The following is a 20,386-nucleotide window of genomic DNA, read 5'->3' as shown; positions in this document are numbered from 1 at the left end:
ACAGTGGCCCGGTATGGTCGCCGAGGCCAAAATAGATATCAGACAGGAGTGGGGAATCAAGGTGGAGGGAGATTCCAAGGGTGGAAGGCCAGTGCACCTCCCTTCCGCTCCGACGGTCGGCCGGAGGCCTTTAACCATCGGGGTGGAAGGGTTCAGCCTCAATTTCCTAACCCTCTAACTCTAGTTGTCTTCGCAACCCTAACCCTAGCATAGAAATAAATAATTAATTAATTAAATATATCATTAAGTAAAACAGAGATAAAAACCATTAAAACACTTAAACTACACATATAAAACAATTAAAACACCAATACATTCAACAAACTTCAGATTAAAAGTTAAAAATATCAAAGGTGGTATGAAGATTAAAAAACATTTAATAATCATTAATATAGTTATAATGCATTATATGTGCAGTTTTACAATGGGAAAACTCATTAGAACTACATTTCATTGGGGGATTATAGGGTTAAGGGTAATGGTGAAAAATAAATTCGGTTCATTGTTGGGAGAAAACGTTTATGCAAATGAGGGAGTATATAAAAGCCAGCGCACACGAAGAGCCTCAGTTTGCATTTGACCACCGGAGTGACAACACAAAGAGCTGCGCTTGGGGAATCTGTGTGCCAGGGACCTGAAGAAGGCTCACAAGAGCCGAAACGTCGTCCAGGCACACGGGGATACAATTCTTGGGGGGGTTTTTTTGTTTTGGTTTTTTTCAATTGTTTTGGGGTTTTTTGGTTGATTATTATAAAAATACATTACAAATTGATACCTTGGCTAATAAATACAAAACAAATCAAACAATTCATTACTCATATAACCAAGGCGAATTCATTAATTATATAACCAAGGCGAACTCATAATTAAAAAATACAAATAAATAAATAAATAAATTACAACATAAGTAACAAAACATGGGTTGGGATGGCCAGTGGACTACGGTCCGCTATGGAGGACGTGGCCGGACGGACCGTCAACACCAGGGGTGGCGGGAGGACGGGTATGGGCGCGGGGGGATGGACCGTGCACTTCCTTCCCGATCCCGGGGTGGGGATTATCGCCCCAACACCGGGAGAGGGAGGGATCGGTTTCATTCCCCTAACCTCACCTCACCTAACCACTTCAAACCCTAACCATTTCAAACCCTAACCACTTCATTCCTATCCCTATCCCCATTTCCAACTTTAACCCTAGGGGGAACAAAGTTTATTATAATTACATCACAAAAAGGTTAAAAGACCTAAAAAAGTTTTAAAAAATTGTAAAAATACATTAAAAAGTATAAAACAGCATACAAATCTAAAAAAACTATACAATTATTAAAATGGTATTAAAACGAGTTATAAGGTTAAAATATCTATACATGGGATACAAAGGTTCAATTACATTAAGGATTTTTACATTCAAAATAGCAATTATACAGAAGGATTGGCAATTATGGGTTAATTTAAAGTGGGTTTTACTTTGGACATTCTTTTTAAAAGATATTTTTTGACCAAAAAACAGCAAGTATAAAAGGGGAGAACGTTTGCACTGACTCAGTTTGGTTTGGGAGTTTGGACAGTTAACACTACTTATTTATACAAGTGCAATTATTGAATTCAGTGTGCCAAGACCTGAGGAAGGCTCCTTAGAGCCGAAACGTTGTCGAGGCACACCGTTTGGTCGACAAAAATTGTTTTTTTGGGGATTTTTTTGTTTTTTGTTGTTTTTTTGTTGTCGTAATTAGAAATATATTACAAATTCATAACTGTTAATAAATAGCACATCTTAAATAATAAATATTACATAAATAACAAAGGCGACTCTATACAATTCATTTGGAAATATAAAAAAGAAAATTAAAACAAAAATGAATGGTGGAGAGTGGAAAGTGGTCCACTATGACCGGCGGGGCCAGCAGGCACGCCGCCAGGAATGGGGAAATTGAGACGGGAGATGGCGTAGGGGGATGGACCGTGCATCTCCCCCCCGATCCCGGAAGGGGAATTATTTCCCCTATACTGGGAGAGGGAGGGTTCGGTTCCCCTCACCTAACCCAAATCAGAATCTAAAGAAACGTGGATGTAAAATAGTCGGGCATGGTGAATAACAAGTGGGGGGACCCGATGAAAAGGACAGAAAAGACTGAACGATAGGGCTTACTGGAGGAGGGTAGGTATGGATGGCAGACTGAGGACGGTGGGAGGCAGTTTGGTGGTGTCCGGGGTGACGCCATGTTCTTCCCGCTGGGTCCTGTTCTGGTCGGTTCATTCTGTCACGTACGTGGTTAGGGCGAAGGAGAGGAACGCAAGGCAAGAACATGGTGGACCCAATTGCAGGGAAGCAGGGAGGCAAGGCAGGAATGCGGGAGTCTCAAAATAATATTTAATCTTCAAAAAAGGAAAACAAGGACATTGGATGAAGCAAAACCGAACAAAGTCCCACAACAGATAACAACCAAACCAAAGTAACAAACAAACACTTTATTAGCTAAAACTGGAAACAAACTATGACCAGTGAGTAAGACGCGAAATAGATAGGGAAAATGACACCTGACAATGACATACCGCAATGATAAAGACAACTGGCGACTATGACATGGCAAAGACATGTGACAACGACAATGAACCGACAAGAAGAGAAAGAAACCAGGGAACTAAATACAAACAAATTGACGAGACAACGAGGAACACCTGGACAAGACACGAGTGGCTGGAGAGAGCTGATTGGTCGACACAAAGTAGACGAGAACAGGTGGACCCGACAACCTAATGAGGACACGACAAACATGGAACACAGGAAAACATGGAACAAAACTAAACGACATGTTTGATTAATAGGAAATGTACGTTACTGGGGATAGTGCGGAAAGAATGCTGTTTTGGCCCTGGCCTGTGACCCTCTACTGGACTCTGCTGATTGCTTTTTCACATTTCCTCTAGTGAGACTGACTGGTGAATAGATTTAATATCCTTTGATATATATTGGAAATATATGAGCAGCACGGTGAACGACTGGTTAGCACATCTGCCTCACAGTTTTCTTTTTGACTCCTGTGTCTCTCCTTGTTCTCAGTGTTTCCCCGTGTTCCTGATCCACATCATTCGTGCCGCCATGCCAGCCACCTGTCCTCACCACTGCCTGCCAACGCATCCAGGACCACCTACATTACCTTTCCTAAATAAACTGTTCATCATAATCTATCTGCCTTCGCCTGCTCTCTGGTCCAGCTCCTCTCCATACATGACAGAAATAAAGGATGGAGAAAAAGTTGCATTGTAATGTTTATTAGAAGGAAGAGATACAAATTGGTTTCTGCCCAAAGGCAAAAGTGTGACACTTGGTGATGCAAATCTACCTCCTTCATTGGTGGTCAGCAGTGGTGGCTGATTTGAGTTTTTTTACACGGCGAGCTATTACAGACGCCGGTCCCACGTTGGGACGGTTTCCATACGTGAATCGAGCTGCATTCATCTCTGAGCTGAGCGCAGAAGGGCACCCCGACATGCTATCTCCCGTGCTGAAGAGGAGCTACTGAACATGTACAACTTTGAACAACAGTCAGTGTTAACTGTCTGACTTTGCTCCGCATTGTGTTCTGGGTTGCTGCGCCATCGACCACACCAGGGTTCGGTTCAAACCCACGGGTTAAGTACACTGACTCTAAGCTAAAATCCCAACCTGCTAACTCAGTGGCCAGCACCCTCTTTTGAGGATTGGCGAGTGAGTTTTCTCAACATCCATCCGCATAGTCTAGCTGGCTCCTGTTAAATTCCGATTATGATTTTTTTACGAACCTGGATGGAAACACACCTCTCCCAACACAAGAACCAAACTACTTCACTCATCACTAACTACATATTTATCCTTCTCATCTAAAAATAGATATACATGTACTTTAAAGCATTCTTATTCTTTTTTTTATTATGTTGTCTTGTGTGATGTGGTGAGTGGTGTGGCCTCTGTTGGCCAGTTGTTCGTGTAGTGTGGTCACTTTTCACATGTGAGCAAGTCAATCCTGAGTGATGTCATGTGCCCACGCCCCTCTGGCTGGTTGTCACTCCTGAGTGATGCCATGTGCCCATGCCACTCTGCCTTGCTCCTGATTGGTGGCACCAAAGAGGGACTGAGACTTGCTGCATGGCACGAGTGCAGGTACAGAATGCAGTTCATTAGGGAGACCCCCCCTCTCTGAAGTAAAGTTTGCGTGGCAGAGTGGGAGGAGGTTCAGTGGGCCGGTCGAGAGGCGAGTGGGTGGGGATGTAGTGGAGATATTGGCAGCATGGCGGTGATCCTTCTCCGAAGCTGCCGAACCAGTGAAACTGAGGCGCGGAGGGGCTCGGACATAGATTTGAGACGTTGTAGCCGATGAGCCAGTAAGGTGAGAGGGGGTCACCCCAGTGGCCCCCCTGCTCAGCCTGGCTGCCAGCTAACTCAGAGGTGTCAGTTGAGTTACTTTCGCTTCGAGTGAAGACCCCTGAGGTACTGTTGCCGTCTGACAGAGTGGATTTAGTGTGATCCGGGATGGACACCGGGCTGGTGGGCAAGGCAAGTGAACATTGCAGGTGAGACTGAAAAGAGAGTTGATCATCACCATCATCAATACTACTCATTTCATTGGTAATAGGAATGCTTTTAAACATCAAATGTGTACAAAGTATCTCGATTAAAAGGTCAGAGAGTTAGGAAAGTAGTTGGCAATGAAATAACCTTTGTAGGGTTTGAATATTTCTACATTCATAAGCTAATGTACTCTTTCACACATGGTGATCGTGTGTGTGAATGCATCCAGCACGGGAGGATGATGAGGAAAGGAAGAAGATTTGGGGGAGGAGGATGAAAAGAAACCTGAGGAAGAGAGTGAGGATAGTAGGAAATGGTGGGCGAGGGTGAGAGTACCTTTCTTAGGGAGCGCACAGGGAGAGCACAAGGGAGGTCCCTGAGTTGGTGGTGGAAAGCGCCATAGTACATCGACAGGTATTGACCTATAGGGGGCGACAGCGGGACGTGATGAGGAAAACTACCGAGGAAGGTGATGACGATGACGTTGATATGATAAGACTAGGTTGGGTGGGGGTTGGGGGGACATTAAAATGACAAAACAAATAAAAATGAGGAGAGGAAGAATTTCAAACTCCCGTCGCACACCATAATTGTTCCAGCACAAAATACATACGGAGCCACCATTCTGCATGGCCATGCAGCTGAACAGGACAGGTTAAAATAAATACATAAATAAAGGAGTCAAATCGAAGTTTGACTTTGTAATGAGTGATTTCATTTCATTTCAACAACTTCATCTGTTAAAGAAATCGCAAAATGTGTGATTCAAATCAACAATCTCACAGGACACACGCTGCACTTGGGCCATACCGTGTGGTGGCGCACTTCTGGGCGGAACGGGAGGCGCCCTGATGCTAGCAATGTGAGCAGGCAGAACGGTGACGACGTCTCTGGTACCGCTGTCTAAACTCCAACTACTGGGCGTGCTCACAACTGCCAGAGCAAATAAATTTTTTAAATTATTTGCTGACAACGAATCCGGCGCATTGCTCATAGTCGCAGTCAAGCTACCTACAAACCTTTTTCAGTGAACGACAGGTTGGGGTCGCTGCTGGGTTTACAAGCTGGACTGATCAGCTGATGGAGAAATGCTCTCTGGAAGAGTAAAGAGTGGCAAATTTCGTAATTAACAACTAATTCGCTGAAATCCAAGCACATTTTGATACTTGCTCATGTATTATTAAATTACTCTTTGAAAGCTAGCCTAATTTTCATGCCATCTTCATAATGAGTAACAACTTCACTTTGTAAACTACTCTCATCAATTTATAGCACTGCTATACCAATCTAAGACTAAGTCTTCAAGCAACAAAAAGGCAATCGGAATTATTCAATCCGTTTTAAATAATCTCAAATTCTGTGACTTCAAAACAGCACATCTTATGTATAAAACACACAACAATTTACTTTCCCACACCACACAGAGGTTGTTCGTGATAAGAGACTATTGTTATAATCTGAGAGGAACAGGTATATTTAAAAAAATCTAAAACAGGTTAGAAAATCACATTGTCTGATTTTTAAGGAATTTATTAGCAAATTATGGTGGAAAATAAGTATTTGGTCACCTACAAGCAAGATTTCTGGCTCTCACAGATCTGTAACTTCTTTAAGAGGCTCCTCTGTCCTCCACTCGTTACCTGTATTAATGCCACCTGTTTGAACTCGTTATCAGTATAAAATACATCTGTCCAAAACCTCAAACAGTCACACTCCAAACTCCACTATGGCCAAGACCAAAGAGCTGTCAAAGGACACCAGAAACTAAATTGTAAACCTGCACCAGGCTGGGAAGACTGAATCTGCAATAGGTAACAGCTTGGTGTGAAGAAATCAACTGGGGGAGCAGTTATTAGAAAATGGAAGGCATACAAGACCACTGATAATCTCCCTCGATCTGGGGCTCCACGCAAGATCTCACCCCATGTGGTAAAAATTATTACCATCAGTAACACACTACACTGCCAGGGACTCAAATCCTGCAGTGCCAGACGTGTCCCCCTGCTTAAGCCAGTACATGTCCAGGCCCAACTGAAGTTTCCTAAAGAGCATTTGGATGATCCAGAAGAGGACTGGGAAAATGTCATATGGTCAGATGAAACCAAAATAGAACTTTTTGGTCAAAACTCAACTTGTCGTGTTTGGAGGAGAAATAAAGCTGAGTTGCATGCAAAGAACAACATACTTACTGTGAAGCATGGGGGTGGAAACATTATGCTTTGGGGCTGTTTTTCTGCAAAGGGACCAGGACGACTGATCCGTGCAAAGGAAAGAAGGAATGGAGCCATGTATTGTGAGATTTGGAGTGAAAACCTCCTTCCATCAGCAAGGGGATTGAAGATGAAACGTGGCTGGGTCATTCAGCATGACAATGATCCCGAACACACCGCCCGGCCAACGAAGGAGTGACTTCATAAGAAGCATTTCAAGGTCCTGGAGTGGCCTAGCCAGTCTCCAGTTCTCAACCCCAGAGAAAATCTTTGGAGGTAGTTGAAACTCTGTGTTGCCCAGCGACAACCCCAAAACATCACTGCTCTAGAGGAGATCTGGATGGAAGAATGGGCCAAAATAACAGCAACAGTGTGTGAAAACCTTGTGAAGACTTACAGAAAACATTTGACCTCTGTCATTGCCAACAAAGGCTATAGATCAAAGGGTTACCCATTTCCCACCATAATTTGCTAATAAATTCTTTAAAAATCAGACAATGTGATTTTCTGGATTTTATTTCTCTCATTTTGTCTCTCATAGGTGAGATATACCTATGATGAAAATTACAGGCCTCCCTCGCTCATCTTTTTAAGTGGGAGAAATTGCACAATTTGTGACTGAATAAATCCTTTTCCCCCCCACTGTATGTACATAACCACAGAACACAATATCCCGTAAGCCTTGAAAGATCAGTAAAAATTCTCAAAAATGGCTGGTACTCAGGGGTTGTCTTTTCTGAAAATGGCTGGTACTTAAGAGTTAACTTTGGACCAATTCATTTGTTTTAGACTCCCATTCCTAATGACAACAAACATTTTTAGGGGGAGCATCTACTTTTTCCCTTGCAAATAGTGAGGGTTGACTGTATTCTACTGTAATTTACTATATTGGACGACACTGTGGTATACAGAGAACCACTGCTGACCTGTCCACTCTCGCTGAAGTTTTGGTACATGATGCTGTTCGGACGCTCCCGCGGCGGTGGCAAGAGCATCAACATTTCTCTGTTGTTTCTGCTTTTTTCTACCATGAAAAAGAAAAAGAAGGAGAAGAAGAGTGTAATGAGATTGCAACAATGAATAGCACATAATCTTTCTTGCTTGCAGTCTTTACCTTTGTGTGTCCACAGAGATGAGTTGATTAAGTGAGAGGATGCGGAGTGGGTGGAGCTAAGGCTGGAGGAGCAGTGGTTTGCCTACAGACAAATATTTGAAAGATTTCTAAAAAGTCAAGATTTTGATGGTAAGGATTGACTTGTTCTCCTTGTCTTGCAGCTCCATTTTATATTTGATGCGATATTTGCATTTAAAGAGTTCAAATAAAAAAAAGGAAACAATTACATTATTTGGGAATTGAGGAAAAAAGCGATTTTTCTTTCGAGTTCCAAGTTAAATTTTCATTTAGGGTATGGAGGAAGGCATAATAATTGCAGTGTCCCACTATCCAGAATTTTGGGCAATAGAAAAATTATATACCGAGACATCTCTGCAGGACCCTTTCGAACTGCTCCCTGCTCAGCCTGAAATACACCTTGAAGCGAAGCATTCTTCGTGGAACAATATCTCACGAACGAACGTAAACTCTGAGATGTTTAGACATGAGGTTGTCCACACATGCACTCGGCACCAGGACACCCTAGGCCACAGTTTAATGATCAACTTAGTGCTCGTGTCATCAGACTTGCGGCTGCTTGTCTTAGACACTCGGGTGAAGAGAGAAGCAGAGCATTCAATCAATCACCACCTGGTGGTCTGTTGGCTCCAATGGTGAGGAACTATGCCAGTCCAACCTGGCAGACCCACACGTATTGTGAGGGTCTGCTGGGAACATCTGGCAGAATGCCCTGTCAGAAGGACTTTCAACTCCCACATCCGGCAAGTTCTGGCAACCTCCTCCACCAAAACACCGCCTTACCGTAGCCTCCACTCCTCCAACAATAACCTTCTTTCTCCACTTTACGGTTTCTTCACCTCACCAGACCAAGCATTGAACATGGGACGGACAGAACCGTCACCATCTCTGCTACCACCCTCTGGTATCAGCTCCCAAAACCCCTACGCAAGTGTTCAGATCTCTACACCTTCAAATCCCAACTCAAAACCCAACTCTTCCAAACTGCTGTTAATATGTAAATCTGCCATATTTTATTCCTCTTTTTGTTAAATGTATATTCTAATTGTTTTCATCCGAGCATTTTTTTTCTTGTCACGCATCTTTGAGTACCCTTTAAAAGCCGCACCACCGACCACCATCGCACCGCTGACTTTTGCGTTGACCATCCATGAACAAGATGTGAGACATATCTTCAAACTACAAAAGATCAACACAGCAGCAGGCCCACACCTTGTGTCCCCATCCTGCCTCAAAGTCTGTGAGGATGAACTCACTCCAGTCTTCACACAGATCTTCAATGGATCTCTGGAACTGTGTGAAGTATCATCCTGTTTCAAGTGCTCCATTATCAGTCCCCAAGAAACCAGCTATATCGGGGCTGCATAACTAGAGGCCTGTCGCCCTAACATCTGTGGTCATGAAATCCTTTGAACGCCTCGTGGTGAACCATCTCAAGATGCAGTCAACATGCACTTCATCCTACAACACATCGATGGCACGGGGGCCCATGCGAAGATCCTGTTCGTGGACTTCAGGTCTTCATCCAACACCATCATCCTCCTCTCCTATCCTCCAAGCTTCTCCAGCTCAGTGTCTCGCCTGCCACTGCCGGTGGATTCACAGCTTCCTGACGGGCAGGACACAGAAGATGAGGCTGGTGGACACCACCTCATCCACACGCACCATCAGCACCGGGGTGCCCCAAGGATGTGTCTCTCTCCGCTGCTCTTGTCTCTTTACACGAACGACTGCACCTCAACACATCCGGCTGTCAAACCCCTGAAGTTTGCAGACAACACCACGACCATCGGCCTCATCAAAGACAGTGACGAGTCTGCATATCAACAGGAAGTGGAGTGGCTGGATTTTTGGTGTGGCTGACACAACCTGGCGCTGAACATGCTCAAGACTGTAGAGATGATCGTGGACTTCAGGAAGCATTCTTCGCCACAGCTGCCCCTCATGCTGTCCAACTGCCCCGTGTCAACGGTTGAGACCTTCAAGTTCCTGGTAATTACAGTCTCTCAGTACCTGAAGTGGGAAACCAACATCAACTCCATCCTCAAAGAATGGGGTACCAGACCCCTGACACTGGCTGTTCAGTCCCTGTATGACCAGAGTCAGAGTTTGGTCTCCATTGCCGGCAGTAAGTCGGATTTGTTTCCAGTGAGGGTTAGGACTCCACCAAGGCTGCCCTTTGTCATCGATTCTGTTCATAACCTTTATGGACAGAACTTTTCGGTGCTGCCTAGGCCTTGAGGGGGTCCGGTTTGGTGCCCACATTACTACATCTCTGCTTTTTGCAGATAATATAGTTCTGTTGGCTCCATCAAACCACAGGAGTCTGACATGGTCATGATGCGAAACATCACCTCAAATTCTGAGGGTTAGGGTTAGGTACTACGACTGTGTACCATGGGCCCACTACAGGTCGGGAATGTGAACCTGGCCCAAGCGGAAGAGTTCAAGTATCTTGGGGTATCTTGTTCACGAGTGAGGGAAGAATTGGTGTGGGAGATCGACAGGCGGATCGGTACAGCGTCTGCAGTGATGTGGACTCTGTATTGGTGGTTGGGGACCCCTGAGCTAGTAGACATTACATTATCTTATATTCATGACATTAAATTTCAACTCTTCAATTTTCACTGTAAAAGTGTCCACTACATTAGGTATGAAAATACTGCATTGTATTTCGTCGTAGGTCTGACGTTTAAGCAATATGAAACTATTTAATTCCCACAATTTTCAAAATTTAGTTTTTGCTTTTATTTCTCTGAATTTCAGTTCCTGACCTGAATGCCGTAGAAGTCTTTGTTGTCAGCCAGGATGAGCAAGTTTCCAACATTTTCCACCTCACTGAAGGTGTGATGAGAGAGAAGAGGCCAAGTCAGGACAAGTAGGAGGGAGAAAAGGGAGATAATTTCAAAGGTTATCAGAGGAGGATGCCATGAGGAGACAGAGACAAAAGGAAGCATACAAGAAAATATTAATACACTTGGAGGATGGACACCATTAGAGGTGCAGAAGAGATGAGAAATGTTGACAGGAAAATGTAATGTCATGATTCCACGTGAGAATAAATGAAGGAAAAGGGTTTGTCTTGTCTCTTTCCACTGTTTCGACCTTTTTGTCATGGAAAGAAAGTGGCGAGAAATGGATCGATTACCATTGCACAGATGTTGGCCCGGCCATGACTGGACAAACACCTTGCTAGTCTTTCTTACTCTTACTTTGTTGCCTCTGACCTCGTACCTGCATAAAGCGGCACTGAAATGATACCATGGAAAAAATCTCAAATATAAGTAAAAGCAGTAGAATGAAAAATCAAATACTTTATTTTTATTCATTCAAAAAATTTTGATCAACTTGAAAAATTTATAATGGAATTACTCATTTTTTAAATAACTAGATGAGTGACTGCATGATCATATGTACATGACAAATATGCATCCATTTTCTGAACCGCTTCACCTCACTAGGGTCGCGGGCGTGCTGGAACCTATCCCAGCTATCATCGGGCAGGAGGTGGGGTACACCCTGAACTGGTTGCCAGCCGTTTATGTAAATAAATTTGTATAACTATTTGCAGTATATGTATGATACATAGTCATTAAAAAAAAATATTACACCACCCTTGTTTCTTCAATTTGCTGTTCATTTTAATGCCTGGTACCACTAAATGGATTTCACCTGAAGAATACGTAAGCTTAATTGTATTATTAAATATGAGTTTGGTTATCAAGACAACCATTGAACATTGCTAGAGCTGGATATGAGCTTTTATATTAAACTCTTATGCGCTATTTTAGTTGCCATCATTGTTTCTGACCGACTGTCGCCTTTATTCGGGTTGGAGCGCTACAAACTGGGATTCTATGCTGTGCGCACCCGCGCCAAGTTGTCCTATGTTAATCGATCCTATCGATCTCCTGCTTGTAAGACTGACTCTCACGTGCATCGAATGCTGAGTTTGCCTAACAGCACAGGAAAATCCACTGCAAATAACACTGACTTTGCTCACAGAGCCTCGTGACCTGCGGACTCTAAGGTTACATCCCCGTGGCTAACGTGTCCGCAGGAGGCAGGAGCTAGTCGGCAGTTTGAAGCCAATTCATTCTCCTGCCTCCAAAACAGCCGCACGCTCACAATTGAAGGCATTTTCAAATTTTTCTGGAGACAGGAAGTCATTTTCAGTCAGTCAGTCGGCTTTTTGTGTACTGCCCTTTAAGACACCATATGAGCGCCGTCGCACATGTTTTTTGTACCGGTATTAAACAAAACTGGCACCATGCTATTTTTTATCTCAAAATACGTTGGTTCGGTACTGGTACCAGTACTTGGTGCAACACTACTCTGAACCAAAAGAAATGGACCCGTTTGGACTTGATGAGGGCTCAGTTGTGGGTGAAAGGCTACAATTAATATGATCAATGAATCTCCAGATGAGAACGTTGTTGACCTGTGTCGATGCTTTTTGAAGCCCTCGGGACTCACAATCCCTCTGGTGGGGTTTGGTTGGTCGGACCCTGCACTCGGACCCTGCAATTCAACAGCATCACACAAAACAGATTTAGCAGCAGACAAAATCAACATTAAAATCAATCTTTTCACAAGCGTCCCGTGTGAACGTAGTGATGTCGAGCTTGACATGTTCTGGTCAGCTTATAATGACTTGTAGCAAAAGTTAACATCTCAGACCATTCGAATCATTTTCAAAGGTCGTGTAGCAAAGTAACAATTATTGCTTCTCGCTTTCTGCTTGAATGGAGATACAGTACTCATTAAGAACAAGCGTATGAACATTTGAACCAAAATGGTCGAGTAAAACAGTGTTAATCTGAGATGAAGAATACATCCATATTGAACGTGAATTTTTTTTTCCTGTACAAAGTTTTTACATGGCTCAGGCTGCTCTTCATCACGTGGAACTGATCCATCAGCTTCTTGTGCAGCGGACGCATTTCAGGATGCACCAGCTTGTCATGCACCGCCAGGCCACTTCCAAGAGTGTGAACCTGAAGGAAAACAAATATTTGCCTACAAGACTTTGGGTGAGGGCTATATATTGTACAGAGCAAAAAGAAATATTGAACTCAACAAAACAATTCAAAATAACTTCTCACCTGCTCCTGCATCAAATGTTTCAGCTGTGTGATCTTGTCACTGTCCTGAGGGTGTGTGCTGATGTAATCTTTGTCAAAGAAAGCCTGACAACAACAAACAAAATATAACCAACCAACCAAGTTCACAATCATCACAATTCTCATTACTATTTTTTCATCTAGTCACATACTGTACATGATATACTCCAATCGCAAAGACAAAGAAAAAAACACACGACTATGTCTTAGTTAATAAAAGAGAGTGTTGCTCCTGACAACAGCAGTAGATTGACAAATGCCGACCTCCTGGTATCTGGTGATGCCGCCATTGACGGTGGCGTCGACAACTCCGTTGAGCGTCATACTGAGAAGGTTGACGTTGTTGTTGTGCGGAGGCTTAAGCTGATAGCAAGTGATCAACGTGCGCAGCTCCTGGTTCTTGTTCTCCACCACACTGATGGCATTGTCTAACGGACTTGCCTCCACCTGAAAGGGTTAAGGTTAGTGATTAGCGTATGATGCAAATATTTGGTCTTGATGTAAGACTTGGGACTAACAGGATGTTCTTCGGAGGAGGCACTGGGGATTGAGGAAGTAACTTTCCAGTTAGGGTTAACCCAAGTTTTGGCATGGTTGATGGAAGGACACTCGGTTGAGTTTTCTCTCAAGTAAACCCAACAAGAGTGATGTAGGCATCGCTCTTAAAACCATTTTTTGGTTTCATTGAGGAAAATATTTAAAATCTTTTGAATTACTCTCCAGATGGGTGTCGTCCCCACTGCTTAAAAATCTGCAGTGGCGAAGCTCCTTGTGAATAAAAGTAATTTAGACCCCAACATTTTAAATATAGTAGTTACCGACCTATATCCAGCCTACCTTTTTTAGGTGAAATACGAGAACAACCGGTGTTTAACAAATTCTTTCTTAAATAGAAACATTTTAGAGAAATATAAATCTGGATCTAAGAAGAACCACAGTACCGAGACATCCTTTTTTTTATATTCAATGACATCAGGTATAATGCAGATTCACAAAAACAATCACAGTCTTGGTTCTACTGGATCTCAGCGCCACCTTCGATACAACAGATCACAACATTTTATTAAACAGACTCCGAAACCTGGTTGGCCTCTCTGGGTCTTTTTTTTGTTTTGTTTTGTTTTTGGTTTTTTTTTAAAACTGGTTCAGCTCTCATCTCACAGACAGAAGTTACTTTGTAGGTATGGATAAGTGTTCCTCCAGAACACATGGATTTGAGTGTGGAGTGCCCCAAAGGTCAATATTAGGTCCAATTATTTTTCATCTATACATGCTTCCCCTTGTGGATGTTATCAGGAGACACATCATCAGCTTCCACAGTTACACAGATGACACACAGCTGTACATTGCCATGTCTCCTTCATAATTAGAACTTAACGCAACTGATTATTGAAAGAAAATCATTTTATTGCGTCTCCTTAATTTGAACATGTAATTCTCAGGCATTGTCTTCTTTTTAACTCAAATAAAATATATATGTTACCTTGAAAATCCATCCATCCATTTTCCGTACCACTTTATCCTCACAAGGGTCACGGGCTGCTGGAGCCTATCCCAGCCATCTTCTGGCGAGAGGCGGGGTACCCTGAACTGGTCGCCAGCCAATCGCAGGGCACATAGAAACAAACAACCATTCGCGCACACATTCACACCTAAGGGCAATTTAGAGTCTTCAATTAACCTACCATGCATGTTTTTTTGGGATGAGGGAGGAAACCAGAGTGTCCGGAGAAAACCCACGCAGGCACGGGGAGAACATGCAAACTCCACACAGGCGGGGCCGGGGATTGGACCCCAGTCCTCAGAACTGTGACGCTCTAACCAGTCAGTCACCGTGCCGCCGCATTGAAAATGTAGTCCAGTAAAATAATATTTTTTAATAAATGTACCTATAATCTGATGAAATCTTTTTTCAGTAACTATCGGATTACAGTTAATTTGTATTTTATTTTTTAAAATCCTGAATACGTTAACGCCGGTAGGTACATGCATTTCGTGACACCTGTCCAAGTCTGTTTCCAAGTACCCACTGCAATGTGCTCGTGTTCCCCAAAAGAACATCTCCACTCTACAACTACTTAAGAATTTAGGTGGCATCCTCCGTGGCTGCAGGCTGTGGCACCGTTCAATGGGGAGGACTCCCAAAGAGTTGTTTCTCCTCGCCCAGGATCCTCAGTCCCTTGCCATGTCTCTACACTATTAGTTAATATATGTTGTGTGTGTGTTTGTGTTTATATGTGGGTATGGCACGGGTGTGTTTTATAAAAAATATTTCTGGCTATTTTAATTGACTGTTTTTATCTCTTTAAAGTACTTTGTGTTGCAATTTTAATGTATGAAAAGTGCTATATAAATATAATTTGATTTGATTTGAACCCCAAATTTCCTGTTGCTAGACAGCCATTCATTTACATGCGTATGCCACCATTCAGTCATTCAGTTTCTCACCAGCTCTCTCTTCTCCACTTCAAACCAGCGTGAAATTCCAGGCAGAGGATGAGCAAGAATCAGCGTTGTCCTCTCAATCCAAAGACTCTGAAACACAACAAAGTGATTGACATCATCAAAATCAGTGCAAGGTTGAATTTAAAATGTGATGGATCATGCTGACTTTTGCACTTGATTAAGTATCAATTCTTTTTTCATGTATTCAGAAAATGAAGCATGAATATGCACTTTGTGAAAAATACAACAGGTAGGCTTTCTCATGTATTAAATAACCTTGAACTCATTATCTCGATCTTTGGGTCCTTTATGGAAAGGTCGGTCGTAACGGAAACGGCGAACGTTGTTGAACCGGTAAAAACTTTTGATCTGCTCAGGGACTTGGTCCAACTGTAGGATACTGACAGCTTCAGGAACTGGAGTAACGGCATAAATCTGGATGTCTGGGGAGCGCTCGTCAAAGAAACCACACACAATAAGTCACGTGTGCACACACGCGCGCACACACACACACACACACACACACACACACACACACACACTGAGAGGCAGGATACACTGAGCATCACACTGCAGAATGGCTTCATCAGGCTGGTTTGGGTGCTGCATGGCGATGGCTTGTGGAAATTCTCCCAGCATCCTTTGCTGAAAGGCCTCAAGTCTTTCATAGTCATGACCACGGCACACAAACTCTTTGTTCTGGTGAAGAGAAATTCAAATGTAGAAAAATTCACATTTGTGCTTGTTGGAATTTAATTTATGATGAATTATCAATGAGCTAGAGTCCCAGAGAGCAGGTTACATGCTAATACTAATACATTCTTCTAAGAGCTTCTTTCTTGAAATGCTGAGCATTTCATACGATTGCAACAAGGTTCAACTGACCCTGAGGAAGAAGGGGAACTTCCTGCCGTAGAATCCCACCCTGAAGAATTCCGGTTCCAGACGTTGATGCTCCATGATGTGATCAAAATATGCTGCCTCCAATTTCTGTAAACAAACACACATAAAAAGACAAAAACAGTGGAACAGATTATCTAGTTATTTTCTTTTCATTCAACAACATTTTATTCTCGTTGAAGTGATGAACAGCACGAAGAACGTGTTGCGTCTTTTTCATACTCACTCGAATCCAGCTGAGACTCTGGTAGTCGTACATGGATTCATACTGGAAGGCCAGTTCTCTGCACAGAGGAATCGCAAACTCCCAACACTGCATGGACAAACACACACACACGCACACACAAATACACACTTTAGCCTTAACTTTTTAAATAGACTTGAAACATAATGTGAGCTACTGAAGCTGCTTTTACCTCCACATTCGAATGTTTACCTTTCCTTTGTTGAAATAGTGGATGAGCTTTCGGCAGAGCACCTCCTTGCGGTGCCACTCGGACTGAGCGGGATAATGCAGAAGATCCTTTATTGGCCGCTCGTCCCAGTGCAGCAACTCCCAGTACAACAAGAGCGTGAAAGCCGCCTCTGCAGGGTATCATCATGCACATGAACACATGTACTCTATGCGCATGTGTGTGTGCGTGTGTCTGCGTTGTACCAGTGTAGTTGTCTGCCTGCAGATGCATGTCGCACAGTTTGTGGATGTAGCGGACGTACATCTCCTCTTTGTTGATCTCAGATTTGTAGAAGTTCTGTGCATCAACTTTGCGTTAAGGTTGGAATGAGTCATCAATTGTCATTAGCGATGCTTTGATCTTACCAAGAGATTGACCGTGCAACCGATCTTCTTGTTCTCGAGCTCATCTCCTTTTATGCAATCCCTGAAAGCAAGATCGACACAGCTCATGACTTGTCTTTTGTATTTCCACTCTTGCAAAAGATCAATCATTGACAACAAAAGAATAATTAACATAAATTGGCAGTACACCCTGTATGTATATATGTGTGTGAGTGTGTGTGTGTGTGTGTGCCACCTGTAGTCCAGAAGACGTTCCATGAGTCGAGTGACTGAAGTAACGAAGGAGATGCCCGTCTCTCTCCACGTTTCCTGCTCGATCTTCTCCAACAGACTTCGAAAAGACAAATCAACTTGATGAATTCAACCCTTGATTCTCCTCTTTGGGTGAGTTAAGTGTAGACTTTTGATATCATGCGTACACAATCATCAATCAGACATAGCAGATCTCTCCGGTTCCCGAGCTACAGCCTCCACAGTAAAATGTTAATTAAATGACATCTTTATGGACTTTACTTTTTTTCTGTGAATATATTTGAATTTGTCTGCTGATCAAAACGATTTTAAGGAGAGGCAGAGAATTGAATAGATGTTAGTGCATGTGTTCGTTCATTCATACCTGGGATATGGTCCAAACAGCTGAGTTCTAATCACAGTAGCACAAAGCAAATGAACAACAGCAGCGTCAGTATACAAAAAGAGAGTTTAGCGTATGTTTCAAGACCCACAATGAAGGATTCTAATCACACAAAACTTTTGGTTTACAGCAGACTGAAGAGTTCTCGGTAGTTCTCGTCGCCTTTGCCTTCTGAAAACAGACTGTCCAGCTTATCAATCAGCTCGGCCTCCACCTACACAATGACAACAACAAAACCACAAATGTAGCCCATACCTACACAACAGTACTGTGTTTGGCTTTTTACTATTCAAGACAATAGTCACAACATCAGCCTTGTTCCCAAGGAAGCATGTATCTGTCAATGAATACAAGCTTATGGTTGCAATGTTACGATGTATGCAATTTGCTGAGAAATGTTTTGTATTAATTTGGATTACAGTGCCCCTGTTCTTATTTGAGGGCTGCAGTGCGTGTCGCAGAGATGTTATGTAATCGTGAGTTCGTTGGTTGGTTGATGAAAGATATGAAAGAACTTGAGCTGCTACTTAAAGGAAGAGACAAAAGCTTGAGAAATTTTAAGAAAAAAAAACAGAGTGAGCTGCATACACCAAGATCGTCATTTTCTCCTAAACACTCTGAATTCCCGTTCAGAGTGTGCTAAATTGTTACAGCTTAATGTTGCATTCGGATGAATGAATGATGGAGAAAATGTGTACATTTATCAATGCATTGCAAATTTATTAAGGAGCTGTGGTCACATCAGCCTAGCGGAAACAAAAGTAATAAAAGAATAAAGCGTCAAAGAACTCATTGTCACACAAAGAAGAAAGCAAACATGAAAGAGGCATGCGTCATTGCGCTTCTCTGTGGCAGAAGCATAATATTGCACATCAACTGACGACAGAGTTTCTTAACAGAGGGCAAAATGGTATGTGACTATGGTAAATGTGTTGTTAGGGTTGGGGGAACTGGCGTCCTTGTGGCGCATGTACTTATTCTACAATGTGTGTGTATGTTTTTGTTACAGTTTTTCACTGAAAATTGGTTGCACCGATGATGGTTAGTACGGCCGACATAACCTAGAGCTGAACATACTCAGGACTCTGGAAATGATCGTGAACCTCTGGAAGCAACCTTTGCCAAAGCTGTCAAACTGCCCTGTGTAAACCGTTGAGACCTTCACGTTGCTGGGAATTACAATTTCTAAGAACCTGAAGTGGGAGACCAACATCAACTCCATCCTCAAAAAGGCCCAGCAGAGGATGTACTTCCTGCAGCTTCTGAGGAAGCAGGAGCCGTTGAGGCAGTTCAACGGCGGCGGTCATTGAATCGGTTCTGTGTTCATCCATCAGACTGTAAGGGACAGTCAAGGCTGGTGAAAGAAAATCGTTGGTACCCCCCTACCCACTTTTGAGGACTTGCACACTCCCAGAACTAAGACAAGAGCATGCAAAATCCTCTCGGACCCTCCACATCCTGGTCACCACCTCTTACAGCTCCTTCCCTCAGGTAGGCGCGATCCAACAATGCAAAGCAAAACCAGCAGGCACTCCAACAGCTTCTTCCCTCTTGCCATCAACCCCTTAAACAGTTAACTTACAATTTCACTGTAACATGCTGACAATTTTGCACATCTCTGTTGAGACACTACTACAGTATTCCTGCACTCACTTTGCATATCTGTTGTTGCCCAATACCGGTCACTCATGTGCTTGAGAACTATCTGCAACATTTGCATAATTGTCACTGCACCAGACTATCACTCAATTAATCATTTCAAACTGCTCTGAATCGCTTCAGAACTCTGTATCATTTGTACAATTATGTCATCAGTATCACATTACTGGCAACCCTTCACTGCTATGTGACTCCCCGTAGTGTGTTTTTATGTCCTAAAAGTATGTTTTGTCACAATAGCTGTCTGTTGTCGTACTAGAGCGGCTCCAACTCCCGGAGACAAATTCCTAGTGTGTTTCTGACATACTTGGCAAATAAAGATTATTCAGATTCTGGTGGATGAGAAGAATAAAAGTTGTTGAATATTGGTGGACTCGTCAAGTATTTCGAACCAGAAGAAAACCTTTGGGAACAGTTACAAAGCATTTGAACATGTTTTGTTGCTCAGGAAACTTGTGACTATGCGCCTCATTGCTAAAGAAGCTTGTGACCGTGTTGTCGCAAAGAAAAAGTGAGAGGTCCATCTGTAGCAAGAACAAACCTGTTTGAAGTTTCCATTTTTGCGTTGCTCCCAGTCCATCATGTCATGGAAGATCGGTATCATGATATTTCGGACCTCCACCTGAGGGACCAACGTGACTCCCAAAAATGGACCAATCATCCCGGGAATAAAATGAATTTTGCTTTCACCTGAAGCACATGGAAGACTTTTTGAAGTGATACTTGAAGTCTTAGATTTAGGTTGTGGGGTGGGTTCTTACTCAGGTTCTGCCACATGCTGAAGAGTTCGTACGTCATCATCACCCTCATGTCTCCATACCTGAAGTTACATTTCATATCATAAATGTTTTCATTTTATTAAACATTTTATGTTTGAGCTCACATTAACAATACCAGTAATTCAATAAGATGTCTGACTTGCATTGTAGTTATAAG

At 42.9% G+C, this 20,386-nt stretch overlaps 1 protein-coding gene across 10 annotated transcripts in view; it reads right to left on the bottom strand.

The window, feature by feature from the left end:
* Window positions 1-2,453: 2,453 nt before the first annotated feature.
* Window positions 2,454-20,386, bottom strand: part of LOC133409333 (dedicator of cytokinesis protein 3-like) — a 55,564-nt gene continuing 37,631 nt past the window's right edge. For 7 of the 10 annotated variants that reach the window (XM_061689203.1, XM_061689207.1, XM_061689210.1 and 4 more), the window contains 24 exons: window positions 20,212-20,270; window positions 19,992-20,140; window positions 17,920-18,005; window positions 17,774-17,800; window positions 17,393-17,488; window positions 17,179-17,239; window positions 17,017-17,110; window positions 16,795-16,943; window positions 16,585-16,671; window positions 16,344-16,448; window positions 16,016-16,157; window positions 15,735-15,901; window positions 15,462-15,548; window positions 13,278-13,460; window positions 12,996-13,079; window positions 12,771-12,887; window positions 12,332-12,411; window positions 10,665-10,728; window positions 7,873-7,954; window positions 7,685-7,782; window positions 5,568-5,643; window positions 5,359-5,481; window positions 4,885-4,970; window positions 2,454-4,556 (listed from right to left, as the gene is read on the bottom strand). In XM_061689203.1, the coding sequence (XP_061545187.1) occupies window positions 4,158-4,556; window positions 4,885-4,970; window positions 5,359-5,481; window positions 5,568-5,643; window positions 7,685-7,782; window positions 7,873-7,954; window positions 10,665-10,728; window positions 12,332-12,411; window positions 12,771-12,887; window positions 12,996-13,079; window positions 13,278-13,460; window positions 15,462-15,548; window positions 15,735-15,901; window positions 16,016-16,157; window positions 16,344-16,448; window positions 16,585-16,671; window positions 16,795-16,943; window positions 17,017-17,110; window positions 17,179-17,239; window positions 17,393-17,488; window positions 17,774-17,800; window positions 17,920-18,005; window positions 19,992-20,140; window positions 20,212-20,270 (2,701 nt within the window). In that variant the 3' untranslated portion in view covers window positions 2,454-4,157. The remainder of the gene's footprint in view (window positions 4,557-4,884; window positions 4,971-5,358; window positions 5,482-5,567; window positions 5,644-7,684; window positions 7,783-7,872; window positions 7,955-10,664; window positions 10,729-12,331; window positions 12,412-12,770; window positions 12,888-12,995; window positions 13,080-13,277; window positions 13,461-15,461; window positions 15,549-15,734; window positions 15,902-16,015; window positions 16,158-16,343; window positions 16,449-16,584; window positions 16,672-16,794; window positions 16,944-17,016; window positions 17,111-17,178; window positions 17,240-17,392; window positions 17,489-17,773; window positions 17,801-17,919; window positions 18,006-19,991; window positions 20,141-20,211; window positions 20,271-20,386) is intronic. The other 3 variants (XM_061689211.1, XM_061689212.1, XM_061689213.1) reach the window with 3 other exon arrangements.

Source organism: Phycodurus eques, chromosome 10 (genome assembly GCF_024500275.1).
Source record: "Phycodurus eques isolate BA_2022a chromosome 10, UOR_Pequ_1.1, whole genome shotgun sequence".
NCBI classification, from domain to species: domain Eukaryota; kingdom Metazoa; phylum Chordata; class Actinopteri; order Syngnathiformes; family Syngnathidae; genus Phycodurus; species Phycodurus eques.
Note: the sequence above shows the minus strand (reverse complement) of the source record. Positions and strands in the feature narration are given on the sequence as shown.